The sequence below is a fragment of the Stegodyphus dumicola genome, chromosome 6 (assembly GCF_044657685.1).
Source record: "Stegodyphus dumicola isolate Sdum_Otavi_A_Nest chromosome 6, ASM4465768v1".
Taxonomy (NCBI): domain Eukaryota; kingdom Metazoa; phylum Arthropoda; class Arachnida; order Araneae; family Eresidae; genus Stegodyphus; species Stegodyphus dumicola.
The window spans coordinates 16,210,214-16,229,145 of record NC_140773.1 but is presented as its reverse complement, the minus strand read 5'-3'; the positions used below and the strand labels follow the sequence as shown (position 1 = coordinate 16,229,145).

General features: G+C 33.5%; 1 protein-coding gene across 1 annotated transcript in view; it reads left to right on the top strand.

The window, feature by feature from the left end:
- LOC118205901 (cartilage oligomeric matrix protein-like) overlaps positions 1-18,932 on the top strand; it is a 242,136-nt gene that overhangs the window by 135,319 nt on the left and 87,885 nt on the right. The window contains exons 8-11 of the mRNA XM_035378174.2: positions 383-603; positions 3,033-3,173; positions 6,923-6,997; positions 12,831-12,983. Coding sequence (XP_035234065.1) covers positions 383-603; positions 3,033-3,173; positions 6,923-6,997; positions 12,831-12,983 — 590 coding nt within the window. The remainder of the gene's footprint in view (positions 1-382; positions 604-3,032; positions 3,174-6,922; positions 6,998-12,830; positions 12,984-18,932) is intronic.

Here is an 18,932-nt window from a genome sequence, read left to right as displayed (position 1 = left end):
CTTACCAAATTCGTCTAAAAAATGTGCGAACAACCTCTGTATTTCGGAAGCATTGCAGTTCTAAGAGGCACTCAATTTTTAAAAAATATTTTTCTAAGAAAAAAGATTTACCATAGACAAAATATGCTACTATGAATTTGCTAGAAAATGTAATTTTTTATGACTGTCTTCATATATTTATTAAGTAAATAAAATCGGAGAGAAGAACATTATAAAACAAATAAAATTTGCTTTTTTTCTTGAATTTTACTTCAAGAAGATAAATTTGAATAATATATTTCTTGGTCCAATTACCAAAAATCAAATATAGTAATAAAATAAGTTGAGGAGTTGAATAATACTTGTAATATAAACTAATTACAGTAAGTTTTGGCTATTTTAGGAGTCAGATGTTATGAGACCGAAAATGGTTACCGCTGCGGTCCATGTCCATCCGGATACACAGGAGATGGAATTACGTGTAAACCACTTGACAGATGCGCTGAAAACCCTTGCTTTTCCGGAGTAAGATGCACCAATACAGATTCTTCTCCGTGGTTCCGATGTGGTCCTTGCCCTGAAGGCTTCTCTGGAAATGGAACTCATTGTGAAGATATTGACGAAGTCAGTAAATTTTTTTAAACATACCAGGAGAAATCTTATTGAAAATCTTATTAATTTTTGAAACTATACAAAATCTTGTTTTTCGCTTAAAGCTGTTAATTTAAGAATTAAAGAAGTAATGGTAATTTTATAAAAAAACTTTATAAAAACTTTATAAACTTTATAAAAAAATATTAATTTATTAATGGCATTTGTAAATTAACGATGTAAATTTAAAGTTCTATTAAGTGTTGTAAGTTGCATTAATTTTCTACTCATTTTCAATTTTTAAATGCTTAAGTTTCTTTCTTGCTTTTTTAGTAAATTTTATTAGTTCATTCAAAAATATTCCTCTTTCATTCTTGCCCTCCCAAATCATTATGCGAAAATACATTTACAGTTTTTAAAAACCTGAAAAAAAATTAAAAAAATAAAAATGCATGTGTGCGATGTTATCGTCAAGCGATGATTTGTAGGTACTTTATTTTTTACCACGATATTTTCGATAATGATGTTTTTAAACTGCGAAGTTTTTGAACCGCTTTATTTTCGACGACGATATTTTGTATCACGATATTTCCTCTTTGCGATGTTTTCTTCCACGATGTTTTGTATCCCGACGTTTTCACCTTGCATTGTTTTTTCCTCGACGTCTTTGTCCGCTATGTTTTTGCCGCGATGTTTCCGGCGGACACCTTCATTTTGAGATGACCAGCGGAGGCGAGCACCCGGACGGAGGAGAACGGCTTTAAAAATGTCCATATAGTGATCCATATAGTGATTACACAGCCCCAGACAGACTGGACAGTAACGATACGGTCCCTGCCGCGCCTGAGCGTACCACCGAAGAATTGGTGGCTCTAGTCCTGTGAAGATTGATTGTGTACTCCAGAAGCCCAGTCTAAGTACAGGTCTTAGCCAGAATACTGGCGGTTGCCTCCAGTCGACCTCAGGGAAAGTGATAGCATAAAAAGCATTAAATATCTCAAACAAAATGCCTTTCTTAAACTGGCAAAAGTAATACCGAATTAAAAATAAGTGATTTTTCCTAATTTCATAAAAACTATCGTTTACAATTAATTATACTTAAACAAACTGCATGAGCTTTTGTAACATAAAGTGTATTAGTTTGCAAAAATGTTACCGGATGCATATTTCACAAGTGCAAATCAGCGTAGCCACTGAGGGAGGGGTTTCGAAAATGGACCAATGAGCTGCTACTGCTCTTGTGACACTAAATCTTCGTGCATGTGAGCGTATGTTGTTTACGTTTTAATTTGCATTTGTTTGACAGTTATAAATGTATGGCGTAATAGCAGAAAATCTCGTAGTGCTTTCGTTTTCTGAGTTTGATTAATCGCTGACATTTCACTTTCGCGATTTTTATCACTCATTAATATTAGGTTTGATATTCGTGGCATATTATGTGGGCTAAGAGAATTCAAGTGTATATTTTTTTAATTGAGCTGAGAATGATTGAAAGTGTTACAATGAATCTAGTGCTTTCTTATTTCAGTGCTTGCATTCTTTTGATTTTTAAAGTGTAAGATTCAGAACACATATGATCTGATTATATCCATTGTTAGCATTAAAAATTTTATATGAATAAACTGAATATACTCATTGTGAATACGATAAATTCACTCTGTTTGATGAGTATTTTTTGTGTAGACAGTACATTTCAAGGTGAGCATTTATTAAATGTGAAATTTAACGCACTAAATGTATACGAATGCAAATTAGTAAAGTTTACTTCGAATAAAATTCTGCATTGTTTATTATTATAGAACACCTTTTTCATATAGGTTGCAATAAAAAGGGCTGACTTCTATTTGCATATATAATTGGTGTAAATATTTTTTCATACGCATAGTTTTATATAAAGATTGCATTTGGGCTCAGATGTTTATCACATATTTCTTTCTTCATCTTATTTACCACTTATTAAGTAATATTTCACATCGATATTTTTGCGAAGTATCCAACATGTTTTTGTATTTATTTCAACCAGGTAGTGAAATTTTCATAATTTCCTGTACTTGATCTAACTTCGCAATGAAAAGTTTCAGAAGCAATCGACGATGTTTTAATTATTTTGTACAGAAAATTGCGTGGCAGAATATATTCAACCTTGCTTAAATCTTAAAGCACGCGAAAGGTCATGTGACATGACGGTAATATTACTGGATGCTCATTGGTCCATCCTAGAAGCCACTCCCTCGGTGGCTACACAGATGTGCACTTGTGAAATATGCTTACCGGATGCGTAAAACATTATATACAACACTTATCTCTCTGATGTAATAAATTTATCTCTGATAAAAAATATATGTTATTGAAATACTTAAGACATAGTTACTTAGTTGAAAATTTTGGAAATATATTTTGTGTTTTTATTGATTTGTATTACTTACAGATATTTAAAAAAATAATGCTTAATACACTTACAGTGTGATTTAGCAAGCCCTTGCTACAGGGATGTAACGTGCAGGAATACCGCTCCAGGTTATCGCTGTGATGCCTGCCCTGTGGGGTACACCGGTCCGTCTGTGGAAGGAATTGGAATGGAATATGCACTTTCTGTGAAACAGGTGAATGAAGTCGTTTCAAGTAGGTAAAGATTTTAACATATTATAAGCAGTGGAAGATATATAAGACGGGGATCCCATCTCATTTGAAATTTAGGGGTGTCTTGTCTCAAAACACAAGGTATGTTTACTGTATCATAATTAATTAATCATTCGGAAATTAGGGCCCCTTGGAATGCGGAGCCTACCACGATTGTGACTTAAGTGCCTATATAAATCTATCTTTAGTTATAGGATAAAATAACAGTGATCTTCAGTATTGTGGAAAAGAAATGCGAAATGTATTAATTTTGTCTAGGCAATTTTTTTATTGGTGGAATATTAATGCTCAGAAGTAGAGGTTTTCCAAAAGCCTCTGAACAAATTTGAAAGCACCTTTAAGTTGTTTCATTCAAGTGAGGATAAGTGTAAAAGAGAACTAGTTTACAGTCCCTAATTAATATATCTGCTGTAATTTAATCTATAATATTTGCTTCTATATAATATAATTCTCTGATATTTGCATTCTATTTCATCATTAAACACTATTCAGACGACAGTTTTTGACGATTGAAAGCACTCCATCAACGTATTCTAATATTCAGTTGATTAATACTTTATCATTGATTTTTCACAATGTTTATAAAAATCCTATTTGTTTGGCTACGAAATGATTCTGTTTCAGCTAATTTTTTCTTAGTATAATTTTCCGAAGTCAAAAATTCTCATTCTTTAAAATTGCTATTGCTTAAGAAAACACGGAACAATTTTGACATAATTTTAGTTAAAAATTTCGTATATTTGCCTCATACTATAAAACCATTTAAATGATTTTACTATTATCAGACTGAAACTAGCACGAAGCAAAAAAGGTAATACCTTTAATTAATCAAATTTTATATAAATTTACTAGCAGCTTCGCTGCCAGCCTTCGTGTGGCTTTTAAATGTACCGGAAGAATGGCTGAAGAGAACACCAAACGTTAAATTTAAAAACTACGTAGAATTTTACTCTGCAGAACAACTTCATAAAAAGAAAAGTTATTACGTATAACAAAATTACAACGAAAAGGGCAATATCCCTTAATACAAATATTAATTATCCTAATAAAAAATTAACCAACTTTCTGTTGAAGAAAAAAAAAATCATGCAAAACTTTTCAATATCTTACAAACAGTGAAATAGGCAAAAAATAACATGAAAGAAACTCAAAAAACAAAAAATTCCGCGCAGAAATTTACTCTGCAGAACAACTTTATCAAAAAAAAAAAATCAATAAAAATGTATTTTATACATATATATATATATCTATATATATCTATATAATGTATTATATAGATATATATATGTAAGATAAAAGTGTATGAATCAGAATTATAATATAACTATAAATATTAATTCTTCCTCTCTATTCTAAAATTGTAATAACTTATCTGCATTGCGTCATTCAAATTAATCATGCGATCTTACGTAACCGTTAATACCAGATGCCTCTTGACGACCAATCACCGAATTGTAAACCAAAACGTTTCTCTTCGCGCGCTTCCATCTTTCATAACTACGCACTTCAGCTTTTGCTCTCTACTGTGCTGAGATGTAATTTCGCTGGCTTGCTTTCTATCTCAACAATATCAAAAATGTAAATCTTCTGTGGAAAGGCACGACTAGAGTGCCAAGTGATTGTGGTCACAAATATCAGTTGCAAATAAAAATGGAATTAAAACTGCCTCGACTGCCAAGTTCTTTAGGTATTACCAAGTTAGCATTACTAGCATACTACGCAATCAAAATCTTCTTCAATATGGGTCTAATCACGCATCTACAGTGTTCCGTCTTTTCCTTTGCTTTTATTATGACATATATATATATATATATATATGTATGTCATATATAAATGATAATGAAATATGCCAATCTCTTGAAAACAGTGACATGAGAAATACGATAAAAAATTGTTGCCAAACCCATATTTCGAAAAGAATGAAACTATTCAAAATGATGTGATTTCATCAAAATTCTATCAACAACAATAAGACAGGAAAATTGATGCCAAAATCGCATTTTTAAAGATGTGAGATGTGAAAAGTGTACTCGGAAGCTTCATTTAAAAAAAATTTTTTAAAATACAAAATATTATCATTTTTCCAAAATTCTTCTTGTAAAAGCAGTCGCAAGGATGAAAGTTTAACGTGTCCAAAAATCAAAGAAAAATAAACTGTACATTTTTAAAAATAAACTTTTTTAGAAAAAATCCCGTTGAAAAGGTGTTAAGCTCACTTTGTTAAATAAATTCGTATTTAATCGATTTATTGAAACACGAAATTTATTTTAAGTTCGTAAAATAGCTAAGTACCTACGTTTCATAATGATGTTAAAATGGAGTGTGTAGAGTAAAATCTCGTTTTCCTAGCCCATTATGTCTGAAAATGACGCGATTTCGTCACAAAAGATAAAATAAAAAAAATTCTAATTCTAATTTCGAAAAAATCGCTTCGAGGGGCACTGGCTCTTGTCTAGATGCACCTATGTACCAAATTTCATAGCCGTGGGTCTATTAGCTTACGCGCTGCGCGAACGAAAGACACCCACACACAGACAGACTCTTTCTTTTATTATATGTAGAGGTAGTAAATACACTTGTGCTCAAAATTAAGCAACAAAAGCTAAAAGAAAAAGTACGAATGTAAAAAGGAGAACTAAAATATACAATTTACATATGAGGTAGAATTTACATATGAGGTAGAAGTCCTAACAGGAAACCAAAATTAGCACAAAACCCAATACCGCAGTCATACCACAGCATCTTAAAGAGGGATATGCTGTACCTATGCGTCAGTTTACAAGCAGCGATAGTTCAGTGTAACCCAACTTATGCAAATCGGAAAGCAGGAGACGAAGACGCCATTTTCATGAAGAAATGAGCTGAGGGGCTGTTGAGGTGCTGCAACTTGGTGCAAGACAATCCGCTCTTGCGAAAGAGCTGAATGTGCATCAATAGGCTGTGAAATCGTTACCAAAAGGATCAAAACCCATGAAAAAATCATAGGTCAGGTGGCCGGAGGATTACCGCGACAGATGATCGCTTCTTGTTGTTATGTGCAAGACGACATCGCGATAGCTGGCGTCCTCCCATCTCTCTGCTGCTGTAGGACAAACCCATATCCCGCCAAACTGTGTCGCGTCAACTGCATGAAGGTGGAATGTACGCCTGACGATCTGTCGTTTGCGTTCCATTGTATGTCACAGCGCAGTTGAATTGGACTTTTGAACATCGCAGACACCAAAGTGAGACACCAAAGCAATGGGCCCTCGTACTCTTTACGGCTGAGTCTCAATTTAGGATCTAGAACGATCTCGGAAGGGTAATGAAATGGAGACGGGCATAAAACACGCTATCAGGCAGTTCAAAAAATTTCTAAGAAGACGATTGTTTTGTAGCACAGTAAAATTTGTAGCCTAGAAATGTGCGAACGGCCTCTGTATGTTCTTCCATAAATGAATTACTTTCTGATGAATTCTGGTAATGAAATAGTATTTGCACTGAATTATGTTTGCACAACATCACGCTAGAGTCGTTTTATTTGACTGGCTTCCGATTATTTGGTTCATTTAGTTATGTAAATGCATTTATAAGCCAAAAAGGTTGATATAAATTGAACATATGTTATGGAAAAAAATATTGAATATATATTTACCTCAATTTAAATTTTAATTTAACTGAAGAATTAATGTTTTTAGAGATTTGTAAACTGTCATAATATTTTCTTTTTCAGATTTGTTATGACGTAGATGAATGCCAGACGAATAACGGAAGATGCGCATTAAATTCTCGATGCATAAACACAATGGTACGTGTTTTATTACTTACTTTTCATTTTTTAAAATGAGATTCATTAAGCTAGCCTTCGACATTTAAATTAATGTGAATGTATGATAAAGATTTCGATCGTATTAAAATTTTATCTTTACTTCACGAACGAAAACTTCCATTAGCATTAGAAATTTTTTATTACTACTTATAACTAACTTTTGTTAAGTCCTTTTCTTTTTTCCTTAACTTTAGAGAAAGACCTTGGAAAATGAAATGAAAATAAATTCACGTTTCCTGTTGAGATAAAAGGGAATATATTCCTCCTTTTAAACAAATAACGTAAAGTGTTAGCAGTCATCAAAGATTCTTTTGATGGTTTAGGAGTTTGGGCATTTAGTTATATTTATCCATCGAAACAGGCTGTCATCTGATAAATTAGTTTACGCATCCACTAAGTCTTTGATGTATTTAAAGCAACTTTTCGGTTTCAGAAGTAGTTAATTAGATCTTGTAGCGTACTCAAAGAGAATGCAATCTAAAAATTTGAGTGTAAGCGCAGTTTCATATCGATTTAACATTATTCGATTCCGGGTATGGGTTTCAATACATTTTGAATGTTTGTAGAGACATTAGGTATTTTTGAGGCAGGAGTACGTGGAAAATGAGCAATGCCCTCGCCGGGACTCGAACCACGGACTTCTCGAATACACGTCGATCGTGCTGACCACTGCACGACGAAGGCATGCTAAGAACGCGGGAGAAATACCTTATATTTTTTAAGGTATATTTTAATTTTATAACATTTAATTTCAAAGCCCTTTCCTATCAGTTCTTGTTCCCACTTACAACTCCCTACCAGAATGAGTTTTTAGAATCGCGTTGAATGCAAATGAGTTAGAAGAAGTATTTAAGGAAGATTCAACTTACTTCGATAGAGAGCGCTGGGAATCCTTAGTAACGCGTGTTTGTCTTCGGGTTGAACCACTCTTAAAGCTGATACGCTCGGCCGTTTTATTACATGCCTTTTGATATTCGCCGGCTAGTTAAGAGCTTTAGATACTTGTGTTTAGCTTCGGCTAACTAACTAAAGTCTCCTTTAGTTAGCTATAGTTTACTTTCTTATTTCTTATTCTGAGTTAAAGCTCCAGTAGAGGCTTCCTATAAGCCAGAGAAGGGGCCGACTTATGTGAGAGAATAAAAGGGAATTTTAGCCCTTAGCGAATCTACGTTTTTAGTTGCTTGAACTCAGCGATGAGTCACTACATAGTTCGCTAGGTTCCTCAACGTTCATCTTAGACAAGAGGAACGAGGAACCATACAATGTAATGAATAAATAATATTTAATTTTTGATTCAGCTGCAGTAGGAAATTCTTCAGAGCATACAGTATTATGTGCTTAGCAGCGCATTTTTGCAACCCACTATTTACCTTAGCAGAAGTCGCCAAACTCTGGCAAAAATATCCACTGCAATCCGAAAATTCACCAAATCGCATTTTCCATCTGTAAAAATCGCCAATTTAAGCCAAGGTTGTTGTGCTAATAAATAAGTACGGAAGATACGAGCACCTCTATATACGAGAAATTCGAGATACGAGGAAAGTATAAGAGAAAAATTAGTCTCTAAATACGAGCATTGACTCGAGTAACGAGCAATGAGCCAGGCTGTTGGTGTATGCGTGGCACCATTTCCCGATTCGGGGAATCCCCTCATCAGATCAATCAGCGTTCTTTGATCAACGTCTTTGTGCGCTTGTGAGTTAATTGTTTATTACAGTTAACGTGAAAATAATCATTTCTCGATGCCTTCCAAGAAGATTGTTGCCTCAGATAGTGCTCCAAAGAAAAATAAGGAAGGCATGACCGTTGAAATTAAGAAAGATAATCATAGATGAACATAAGCGTAGTGTAAGAGTGACGGAGTTGGCGAAGACTTACTGCCGTTCGACATTGACGATCTGCATTATTCTGAAGAAGAAGGAAGAAATTAAGAAACTTGGTGTAGCCAAAGGAGTTACCGTTCCTTCCAAGCACCGTCGAAAACACCTAGAAGCTTTTGTTGGTGTGGATTAACGAGAAGCAGTTAAAAGGTCGGTGTCGGAATCTATTATTCGTCAAAAGCTATCGAAAAGGTAAACTAAGGTTATATTATTTACCAGTGTTATTAATTAAAAAAATTGATTTTTATGTTGATATTTTTGGGGGTGCAGAACGGATTAACTGGATTTCCATTATTTTCAAATGGGAAGTTTGTTTCTAGATACAAGAAATTTGCTATACGGGCTCAATGCTGGAACGAATTAAACTCGTATTTCGAGGTTCCACCGTACCATTATTATTATATTACTCATAGTTATCTTTGAAAACTATACATGTAGGATAGAAATTACTTAAGTAGAATGTCTATTTAGTGAGAAAATTTTAATTTCAAAGGAAATGTTCCACATACTTTAAGGCAAGGAATGAAGATTTGACAGTTTCCATGTAAATATTAGCGCAGGGATATTTATGAGAACTATTGGCAAAAAACAAAAACTTCTATTGCACTTTATTAAGACATATTATTAGCTTAAAAGTTTCATCAGAGAGGTGGCTTCTGTTGCAATTTATGCAATATTATGGCTGTGCGTGAAATTTTCTTCAGTATAACATAATACAAAATCTAACGATTTCGGTTTAGCGAATCTTCATCCAGAACTTCGAAGATTGATACTTGATTTGAACGAGATTTTGCAATACGATTTGCTAAAAAGGATAGGAAGAATATTCTTGTAACAACGTTCCCCAGCCATTTGATTTTGGTTTGGAAGGCGCTGAAAAGCCAATATGCTGTTCGTCTGTGTTCGAGAACATAAAGGCCAAACTGTTTTTAAGAAATTTATCAAACTGATGTTCCCTTGCTGTAAAGAACTTTCATGCATGGCTGCACTGTTAATTTCGATAGAAATATCTTTTTAATTTTAATGACTATGTTTCAGATAATTGTAGTAAACCTTCTTGTTTCGAAAAGTACTCATGCACATTTCAGATCCATTCCGTAGTGTTGAAAGCCCCCGAGTCATCCCTGGTTTCAAGTTGATTGTCCTGGAAGTTCCCTTGCTATGGATTGCGAAAGATGTGTTCAGACAACACTTTCCCGGTTCTTCAGCGGGCACCTGAGGGAACTTACTTTTGAGAGTGGTATGATGCACCCAATTTGTTCTATGTGTCACAATGCACCCGTATTACCGGCACATTTCCTTGAGTGCCTGGAGTTGTCTCTTGTGGACCTTTACGGGTCTCCTAAGCTTGTGTTCGTTTTTTTAAAGGGGAATGGACTCGTGGACCGCGTCTGGTATATTCCTAGGCATGGAGATTAGTAACACCACCAACAACAACAAGTGTTGAAAGCAGACATGTCGTAGTGTTGAAAGTGGTCATTGTCGTCATTGTGCTGAAAACCATCAGACCACTTTTCCTCTTTCTGTATTTTCATTCCAGAATAAAATTCTGAATGAATATTGGACAAGTTAAGTGTTGAATTAAGGCTGGAAAATCTTTTTCTTTAATATAAAAGAAGAGGTTGGACGAGGTTAAATTGAGAACTCCGTGGCAATATCTAAAAAAAGAACACACAGTAAATGTCTGATAATCTGGCATCCACTTGTTCGGCACATCCGATTATCCGGCACCATTCTCACTGATGTTTTCGTGTACGGTGGTACGTCCAGCACTTCCCGTAATATTATTTAAGGTTCTGCAGTTTTCTGGTGTTTCTTTTTGCCGTTTTCAGTTAGTTCTTTGTTTATAAGCTTTGGGCTTACATATCGTTTGATTTTTCTTTATTTATGTAAAATGTTTTCACTTTGATAAATATTTTGATTAAGGAATGAAAGGGATCTTTTGTGACTTTAAAAATTCACTAAAAGCTTGATGTTATGAACCACTTTGGCCCAGCTGTTAAAATAATTTTGAAAAACTTGGCTTTCTTAGCAACTTTAAGCTTTTGGGAAAGTTAGAACATTTCATACGGCTTCTAAACTCATATTTGGAAGTATTTCTGTGTCATGCTTTCTACCAAAGCAGAATTTATGAAACAGGTGATTTTTTTAAAGGCTTTAAGCACCGACGATAATAAAAATTTCAAAGTAAAAGCAGATTCAATACTATTAAACTATAAAATAACTTACTTATTTATAACTTTAACTCAGAAAATGTCTTTGCAGGATTAATAAATGCAATTCTTTTCAATATAACGTCAAAATTCTTTTACGACATTGTACAGCTTAGTCTGATAATATGGGACATTTGAATATCCGGCATTTCTAGCATCTCGAATTACTGGAATTTTATTGTAGAAGTGCAATCTGAGTCTTCCATAGCCCTTTGGCTATGAAGTTTCAAGTTGCACTTTCTTAGAAGAGCTACCAATGAGACAACTTGCCTGCCGAAAGAGAGCGTAGCTGTTTGAGATTGCTGAAAGAAAATCAATACCAAATGCACTACATGAAGCCAATAATAAACCAATAACTAATTACTGTTTTTTAATACTTAATTTTCAACTTTTGATCTGAAATTTGAGAGAGGGCTAAGAAAGGAAAATAGACTAAATGCCAACACAATATGTATAGTTTATAATACTCCGCAAATATTAATTTTTATTTGTATAAGAAAGAATTCTAGCAAACACTGATAAATAAACATTAGTATTCAAATACAGATTATGTATTTGTAACTAAGTTACTAAAGTGATATTTCAAGACAAGATTTCTGGCCCACCGGCGGCCGAGTGGTAAAGTCGCTGAACACTGGTAGTTCGGTCCGAGGTTCAAATCCCGCGAACGGGCTGGCTGCATGGGTGCTTTCGTGGCTTTCCCCATGTGTAACGTGTATACGAGCCAGTTTCCCTCCTCCACGAAGGCATCCCTCCCCTTAGGCAGATAGCCCTAGTGTGCTTTGCCGTAATTAAATACACCACACCAAGACAGGATTTCTTTGCAGTGTAAAAGCATCCTAAATGGCATATACTTTACAAAAGATAAATTGAATCTTATTGAATTGAATACTGAATCTAATTGATAAATGAATTGCATTAGATTAATACAACTTCTCTTTAAAATCTTTTACTCATTCAGAATCTTTAAAAATTATCATATTATATATTCAACTATCGGCACTCTTAAAAGAGAGTTAATTGGTTGAATAAACTGTAATAGCAATTTCGTAAATAATCTTTGAAAAATATTCCTCTCAAATGAAGTTCATTGAACCACAGGAGATTTGGAATCCTACTATCTTTGACTAGACACCAAGCTACATAAAATGAACATACGACACATTTTTTAAAAAAGGAAGCTACATAAGAATGAACATACGAATATTAATTACATAAACGTGTTTCATAAATTAAAATGTAAGTAATATGTGTGGTAATTCTTAAAAAAGAAGTATAAAAAGTGGGTTATAAATTTTTGCTGTGCTCATTTACTTTTTTAAATAACTTTTCAGCACATTTATATTTATAAAATTATGATAATGAAGCTGGATAAGGATTAATAATTGATAACAATTTATATTTCTAAAAAGGAAGCTAGATAATAATTCGATAAGAATGAACACACGAATATGAATTACATGTATGCGTTTCATTAACTAAAGTATAAGCATTATGTATGCAAAATTTTAAACGAAGTATAAAAAGCCTTATAAATTTTTCTCTGATCATTTATTTATGATATTTATAAATTTAGGATTTATGATAGTTTTGGTGATGATGAATGATAATGATTAATAATATGCTTTAATTTATTTGTTTTAACATATGTTATGTATAAAAGTTTTTCATACGTTAGCTGAAATGTTATATATTATTGACCTATAAATGCTTTTCTAGGGGTCTTACATTTGTGGAGAATGTCGAGAGGGTTATGTTGGGAACCAAAGCGTCGGCTGTCATCAACATCCGGGATCTTGTCCAGATGGCACCATTTGTGACCCCAATGCTGAATGTGAACTCAGAAGAGGGTTTCTCCATTATCAGTGCAGAGTAAGATATATTTTTTAACAAAAAAAAAAAAAAAATATGGCATTATAAGATATCTTTTTCCCCCTTTTCATCGTCCCAACGGGTCTATAAAATTACTTATTTTATTTCTCTTAGCAATAAAAATTTACTTACTGAATCCGGCAATTAATGAAAAAAAACCAGTTGAAATATTTCAATAATTCCCCCTCACCATTGATCTTTTAACTATATATAAATTTTCTTTTACAGCTGCTTTATAGCTTCACAAATATTACTTAAGTTAAAACTTCAGGTAACCTCTTTAAGCAAATTAGTGATTTGAATGGTAAATTTATTATGTCAGAACGCATGAGGTCTGTATGCGTTAGGACGTATGCCTTCGTGGAGTGCTTTCTAAGGAAAATTATTTCATATTTAAATTACGTAAGAGGAAAATCATTTTCTGAAGTATGAAGAAATTGTATTAGAACGTTACCGTATTCTAACTTGACTGCATTAAAATAATTTCCGAATACTAAGATTAGAGATAGAGCATTATTCGAATAATTAACTGAAACGTTATGAACAGTTCATAAATGAACTTTTCCATTCAAGACATTATGAACAATTCATAAATAAATTTTTGCCTTTCCTAATTCAAATACTGTGAAAATATCTATGTATATGTTCCTTGATATAGTTGTTTTAAATTAGTAAAATTTTATTACTACTTGGATGGATATCGTTTTTTCTCATCATCTATTTTATTAAAATTTATGTATGTCTGTCTCTTTGTTAGTTAATTGTGGCATTATCTCCTCCGGAACGGCGGGGAGTTGAAGTTCGACAGAGGTACCCCTCCTTCGGATTCCAAAAATTCGTGGGAAGCCATTTCGCCAATTCTCATCTGCGTACGACTTTGATTAGCGAAGATATTAATTAAAAAGTCTAAAAACGCTAATTTTCGTCCTTATTTTTCCGAGTGGCAACAGTCTCGCACGCTGAAGATAAAAATCTGCCTTATTTCGAGAAGTGTTGCCACTGCTCGCTTTCAAATCGTAGAGTTTGTTAACAATTTCTAAGTTTTATAAAATATGAAATAAAAATAGCATTGCAAAACATTAAATATACTATTCCCGATTCCAAAAATTCTTGGGAAGTCATTTGGACTGTCTCCATCTTCGTACGACTATAATCAGCCGATATATTAATTAAAAATTCCGGAAACACTAATTATCGCACTCATTTTTTCCGACTGGCAACAGTCTCGCGCGTTGGAGATAAAAATGCTTTATTTCGAAAAGTGTCGCTAGTGTAGAATCTTTCAAATCGTAGAGTTTTTTAAATAAAAAATTTGTAAATTTTACAAAAAAAATTAAATAAAAATAATATTGCCAAAGATTAAACACATTATTATTATTATAAGATCACATTCTGGCGTTGGAGGAAGCATACGATTGCATGTGACGTCACTGTATGTCGAAATTTGTTCGCTAATGTCAGCGGTTTAAATAAATAGTAGCTGTTGGCAATCTTTTTTTTTTGTTTCAGGTTAGTTTAATTGACACGATATATTAATTATTTTATTAATATTGATAAAATGTTGTTACATTACAAATGCAGTAAATTCATATCATTACCTCTTATGAAAAATTTCATCAATTCACATAAGATACACATAAGATTTGTAATAATTCACATAAGATTTTTCTCTTTATTTCCAGCTGATTTCTTACGAAAACACTATAGTTTAATTCTTCAAATTATGAAACTTACATCAAGTGTTCGAAAATTTGTTTATTAATATTTAATAAAGAAAGCCGTATTTCATAGTCAAATAAATCAAGATCTAAATATATTTGAGTAGAATTATATTTAAAATTTTTGTTTATTTTCTTTTGTTGAAAGTTTTGTAGCTAAGCACCTGAAGTTGTAACTTATTTCAAAATTTTTCACAATACATAAATGTTGTTAAATTTTGATATATGCACTGCTAATCTACAGGTACGAGCTTTTTGTTTAAAATTCGTTTTATTAATATTTAATGTTCCCCGTCTTGAGAAATTCCCCTGCGTTTGCGCAATCGCAATTTCCTCCGTTAAGCGATATTTTAAATTTTTAATTCACAGTGGACAATGCGTTTTCTTAGAAATGTTTCATTATTTAGACAACAATTAGTTAAATTATTTTATTAACTTATACTATGCTAGATATATTTGACATTTTTTAAAAATTAAAATTTTACAAGAAACCTAAAGCTTCATTTGAGAAGATAAATTTTAGAATTGAAGTTATTTCTGAAAGATCATTTATATTTGCTGCCCTTTGTTAATTTGTCCTTTTTTAAATTTTGTAAATATTTGTAAATATTGTCCTTTTTTAAATATGCTAATTAAAAATATTTAAATAAAAACCTTTTTTACGGTATTTAGAATTAAAACTTAGTAGAAAAAAGTGAAAAAATAACTATATAAGCATCAAGCAAGTTAAAAATCTAAACCATATTTCCAATATTTATTAAAAATTTACTGAAATATAATGTTAATTTAAAACTGCGGAACTTTCCGCTTTTCTTCTTCCCATGTATGTATTAATCAGTTTTTGCTTTAAAAAAATCAGAGAATTGCACAAACTCGGCATCGCGCGCAACCTCCGCTAAGTAACGACTATCGACCAAATGCATCTCATTGTTATTTCATTTAACGATTTTATGTTCAAATATTGCAAAATTTCTGCAAAACGGTTACCATAATTTATTTCATCATTCGCGATTTCCAAAAGCCCATAGTTTAAAATTGAGAGTATGGCAAAAAATATCACGATTTGTCTAGAAAAACTGGAATACAACTAAAAGAACTACACGAAAACAGCGCCGTTGCTTGAAGGTTTGCTAGGAGCATGGTTGACAGGGTTCGGAAATTCAGGAAATTTGGCGATTTTTATTATGGTAACTGAGATAATATATAAGATGCAAAACTACTACACTGGTTATCATAAATTAAGGAAAAATCACAAAAATACCATCAGAAATCTGACATCAGACATCTGAGATAGCCAATTCGTAACAATGACCTCGCATCATTTGCCTGCAGAACTGCGACGGAGAGCCATTGGGAGACTAGAGGCAGGACAAATTCAAACAGAAGTGGCCAGATGGCTAAATGCGAGTCCTTTTGTGATTCAGAGACTTTCGAGGCAATTTCAAACCACAGATTCGGCATCTAGGAGGTTCAGCCAAGGACGGCCAACTGCTACGACGAGCGCCTATGACCGATATTTGACATTATGTGCACTCAGGAATAGAACCGCTACTCCGACTCTTCTTAGATCCTCCCTTGCTGCAGACATCGGAAGGTTCTTGTCAACGTCAACTGCGCGTAGAAGGCTTCACGAAGGTGGTCTGTATGCGAGGCGACCAGCCATTTGTGTGCCGCTCACGTCACGCCATAGGAGGGACCGTTTTCAGTAGGCACGACAACATGTCCACTGGACGCCTGATCAATGGAGGGAGGTTCTCTTTACGGATGAGTCCAGGTTTAGTCTAGAAAGCGATAGTATACGTTATTTGATATGGAGAGAACCTAGAACCCGTTATCATCCGTGAAAGAGATGCATACGGAAGGGGCAGTATCTGTGTTTGCGGTGGCATCTCTTTGGGTGGACGCACAGACCTCCATGTCTTTCCAAGAAGAACCGTGAATGCTCAGATTTATAGAGATGACATCCTTGATGTTTATGTGCGCCCATATGCCGGGGCAATAGGTGATGCTTTCCTGTTACAGGACGACAACGCAAGAGCACACAGGGCTCGCGTCGTAGATGATTATCTTCAACAGGAAACAATTATGCGCATGAAGTGGCCTGCTCGATCTCCGGACTTGAATCCTATCGAGCACGTTTCGGATGCTTTAGGGAGACGTCTAGCTGCTCTCAATCCGCCCCCTCAAATGCTTGTCTCGCTTGCAACTGCTTTGCAAGAGCAATGGCTCTGGCTTCCTATGGAACTGATAGACCGCCTAATTGAAAGCATCACACATCGCTGTATGTGCTGTATTGCTTCTAGAGGCGATCATATTCCATATTGAAGGTACTTTTTCTATAGCAAAGACACCTTCGATTTGTTCATTTTATACATGTGCTAATTTCTATACTACCATATTTGTCTGGTAATTTCTTTTTATGTTATTTGATACATTGCTATGTGTTCTATATTGTGGGTAAGTTTCATTAAATTCTACATGTAACATTTTCAGTAATCGTGATTTTTGTGATTTTTCCTTAATTTATGATAACCAGTGTACGTATGATACAGGACCATAGAAAAATTTGCTACAATTACAAAATTGTATTATGCAATAAAAAATACATATGTATGTAAATTTTTTACACCTATACTTGAAATATATAAAGTTTTATATACATTTTAACACATTTTGACATTATTTGTTGAACAGACATCAAAAGGATATTCAGTTTTAAGCCTCAGTTGCAGCTATCATTCGACGTTTCACGTGGCTCATACCAATAATATTTTCACTGTAAACAATGTTCTTAAAAATTTCTCAGAAAAAGAAGTACAAATTTGTAACACGTGGGCTTCGGGAAACCACAATATTGGGCCACCCCGTCTAATCCATGAGCTAGGGAACTTTTACATATAAAGCCACTCACACACTATCTGTAGTCTCTTACTTCAGAATCGGCATTTCAAAGCCATTTTTCCTCCCTGAAGCTCTTTTAACCATGGTAACGGCTGTTGAGGAAAAAAGGTCGAATCCTCTAATTTGCTGAAATCTCTTAATTCCTTCTGTACGGTGATGGCGAGGAACCGCCTTGAAATGCCTACTTTAAAGTAACAGTCTACTGTGAGGGGAGTAATTATTTATCTAAATTTCAACATAAAAATTATTTCCATAAATTAAAAAATTCATTTTATAATAGGGTTGCAAAATGCTGGCATTCTTTTTCGATCTCTGTGTATTTAATATTGGTAAACAATGATGATAATTAGAAATCGTGTCATATATGTACACTGCGGAAAAAAAGGTATAGTTCTATATCTCCAGTTCTACTGCGCCAATTGACGAAATTCAAACTGCGTTTTTCATGCCTGGAAAGCGCGAATTAGGATATATATATATATATATGTGATGTACCAGCTTTTGTCCGGAATAAATAGATTTGTGAAGAATCATAGATGTAGTCGTAGCTTAAATTATCAGACGATAAGTTTAAAAAACAAGGATCCATTTATTATTATTCAGGAGTAATAGCAGTTACAAAATCAGATATTCGGAGTAAATAAAAAGAATTACTAATAACTTTTTGTATGAAGTTTACTGCATCATTACATTAAAGAAAAGCCCCGATATTCATTTTGCGAGTCTTTTTTTAGCCTCTGGAAAGGCGGAGCTTCCAAGAAATGACGTCAGCCTCGTCAGCCAATCCAGTTCGCTTTAAATATTTCCAGAACATTCTCTACGGGGCTGTGGATTTAATTCCACGTACTTTCAAATAAGAGACCGTCGCCATTAAAAATGAAAAGAACATACAGTTAGATTTTAAGTTTATTCTTGATTATGGAATTTTATTATTACATATATATATATATATATATATATATATATATTAAATTTATATATAGCATTATTCTAACATAAAATCGGACTTTTTCTAAAATGAAATGCCAATTTTCTTCTATATTTCGGTTCTTCGAATAAAATTATGCCTAAATATTAAATTTTGTAACATTTGGTGCGAAATTTACGGAGAAATTCAAAAATTTATCTTGGCGCATTTTTTCAGTTTGCGCCTAGAATAATTTTATTGGCGAACTTGTTAATTTATAGTAACCTACTTTCCTTTAATTTCATTCATTTTACGCGAACCGAAAAAAAGCCACCTTCAAGGTCAACCTTCAGTTCATACTTTCAAATAATTTTAAAAAAGGGAGTAAGCCACATTTAGCTTTATTACCGCTAAAAAAAATGA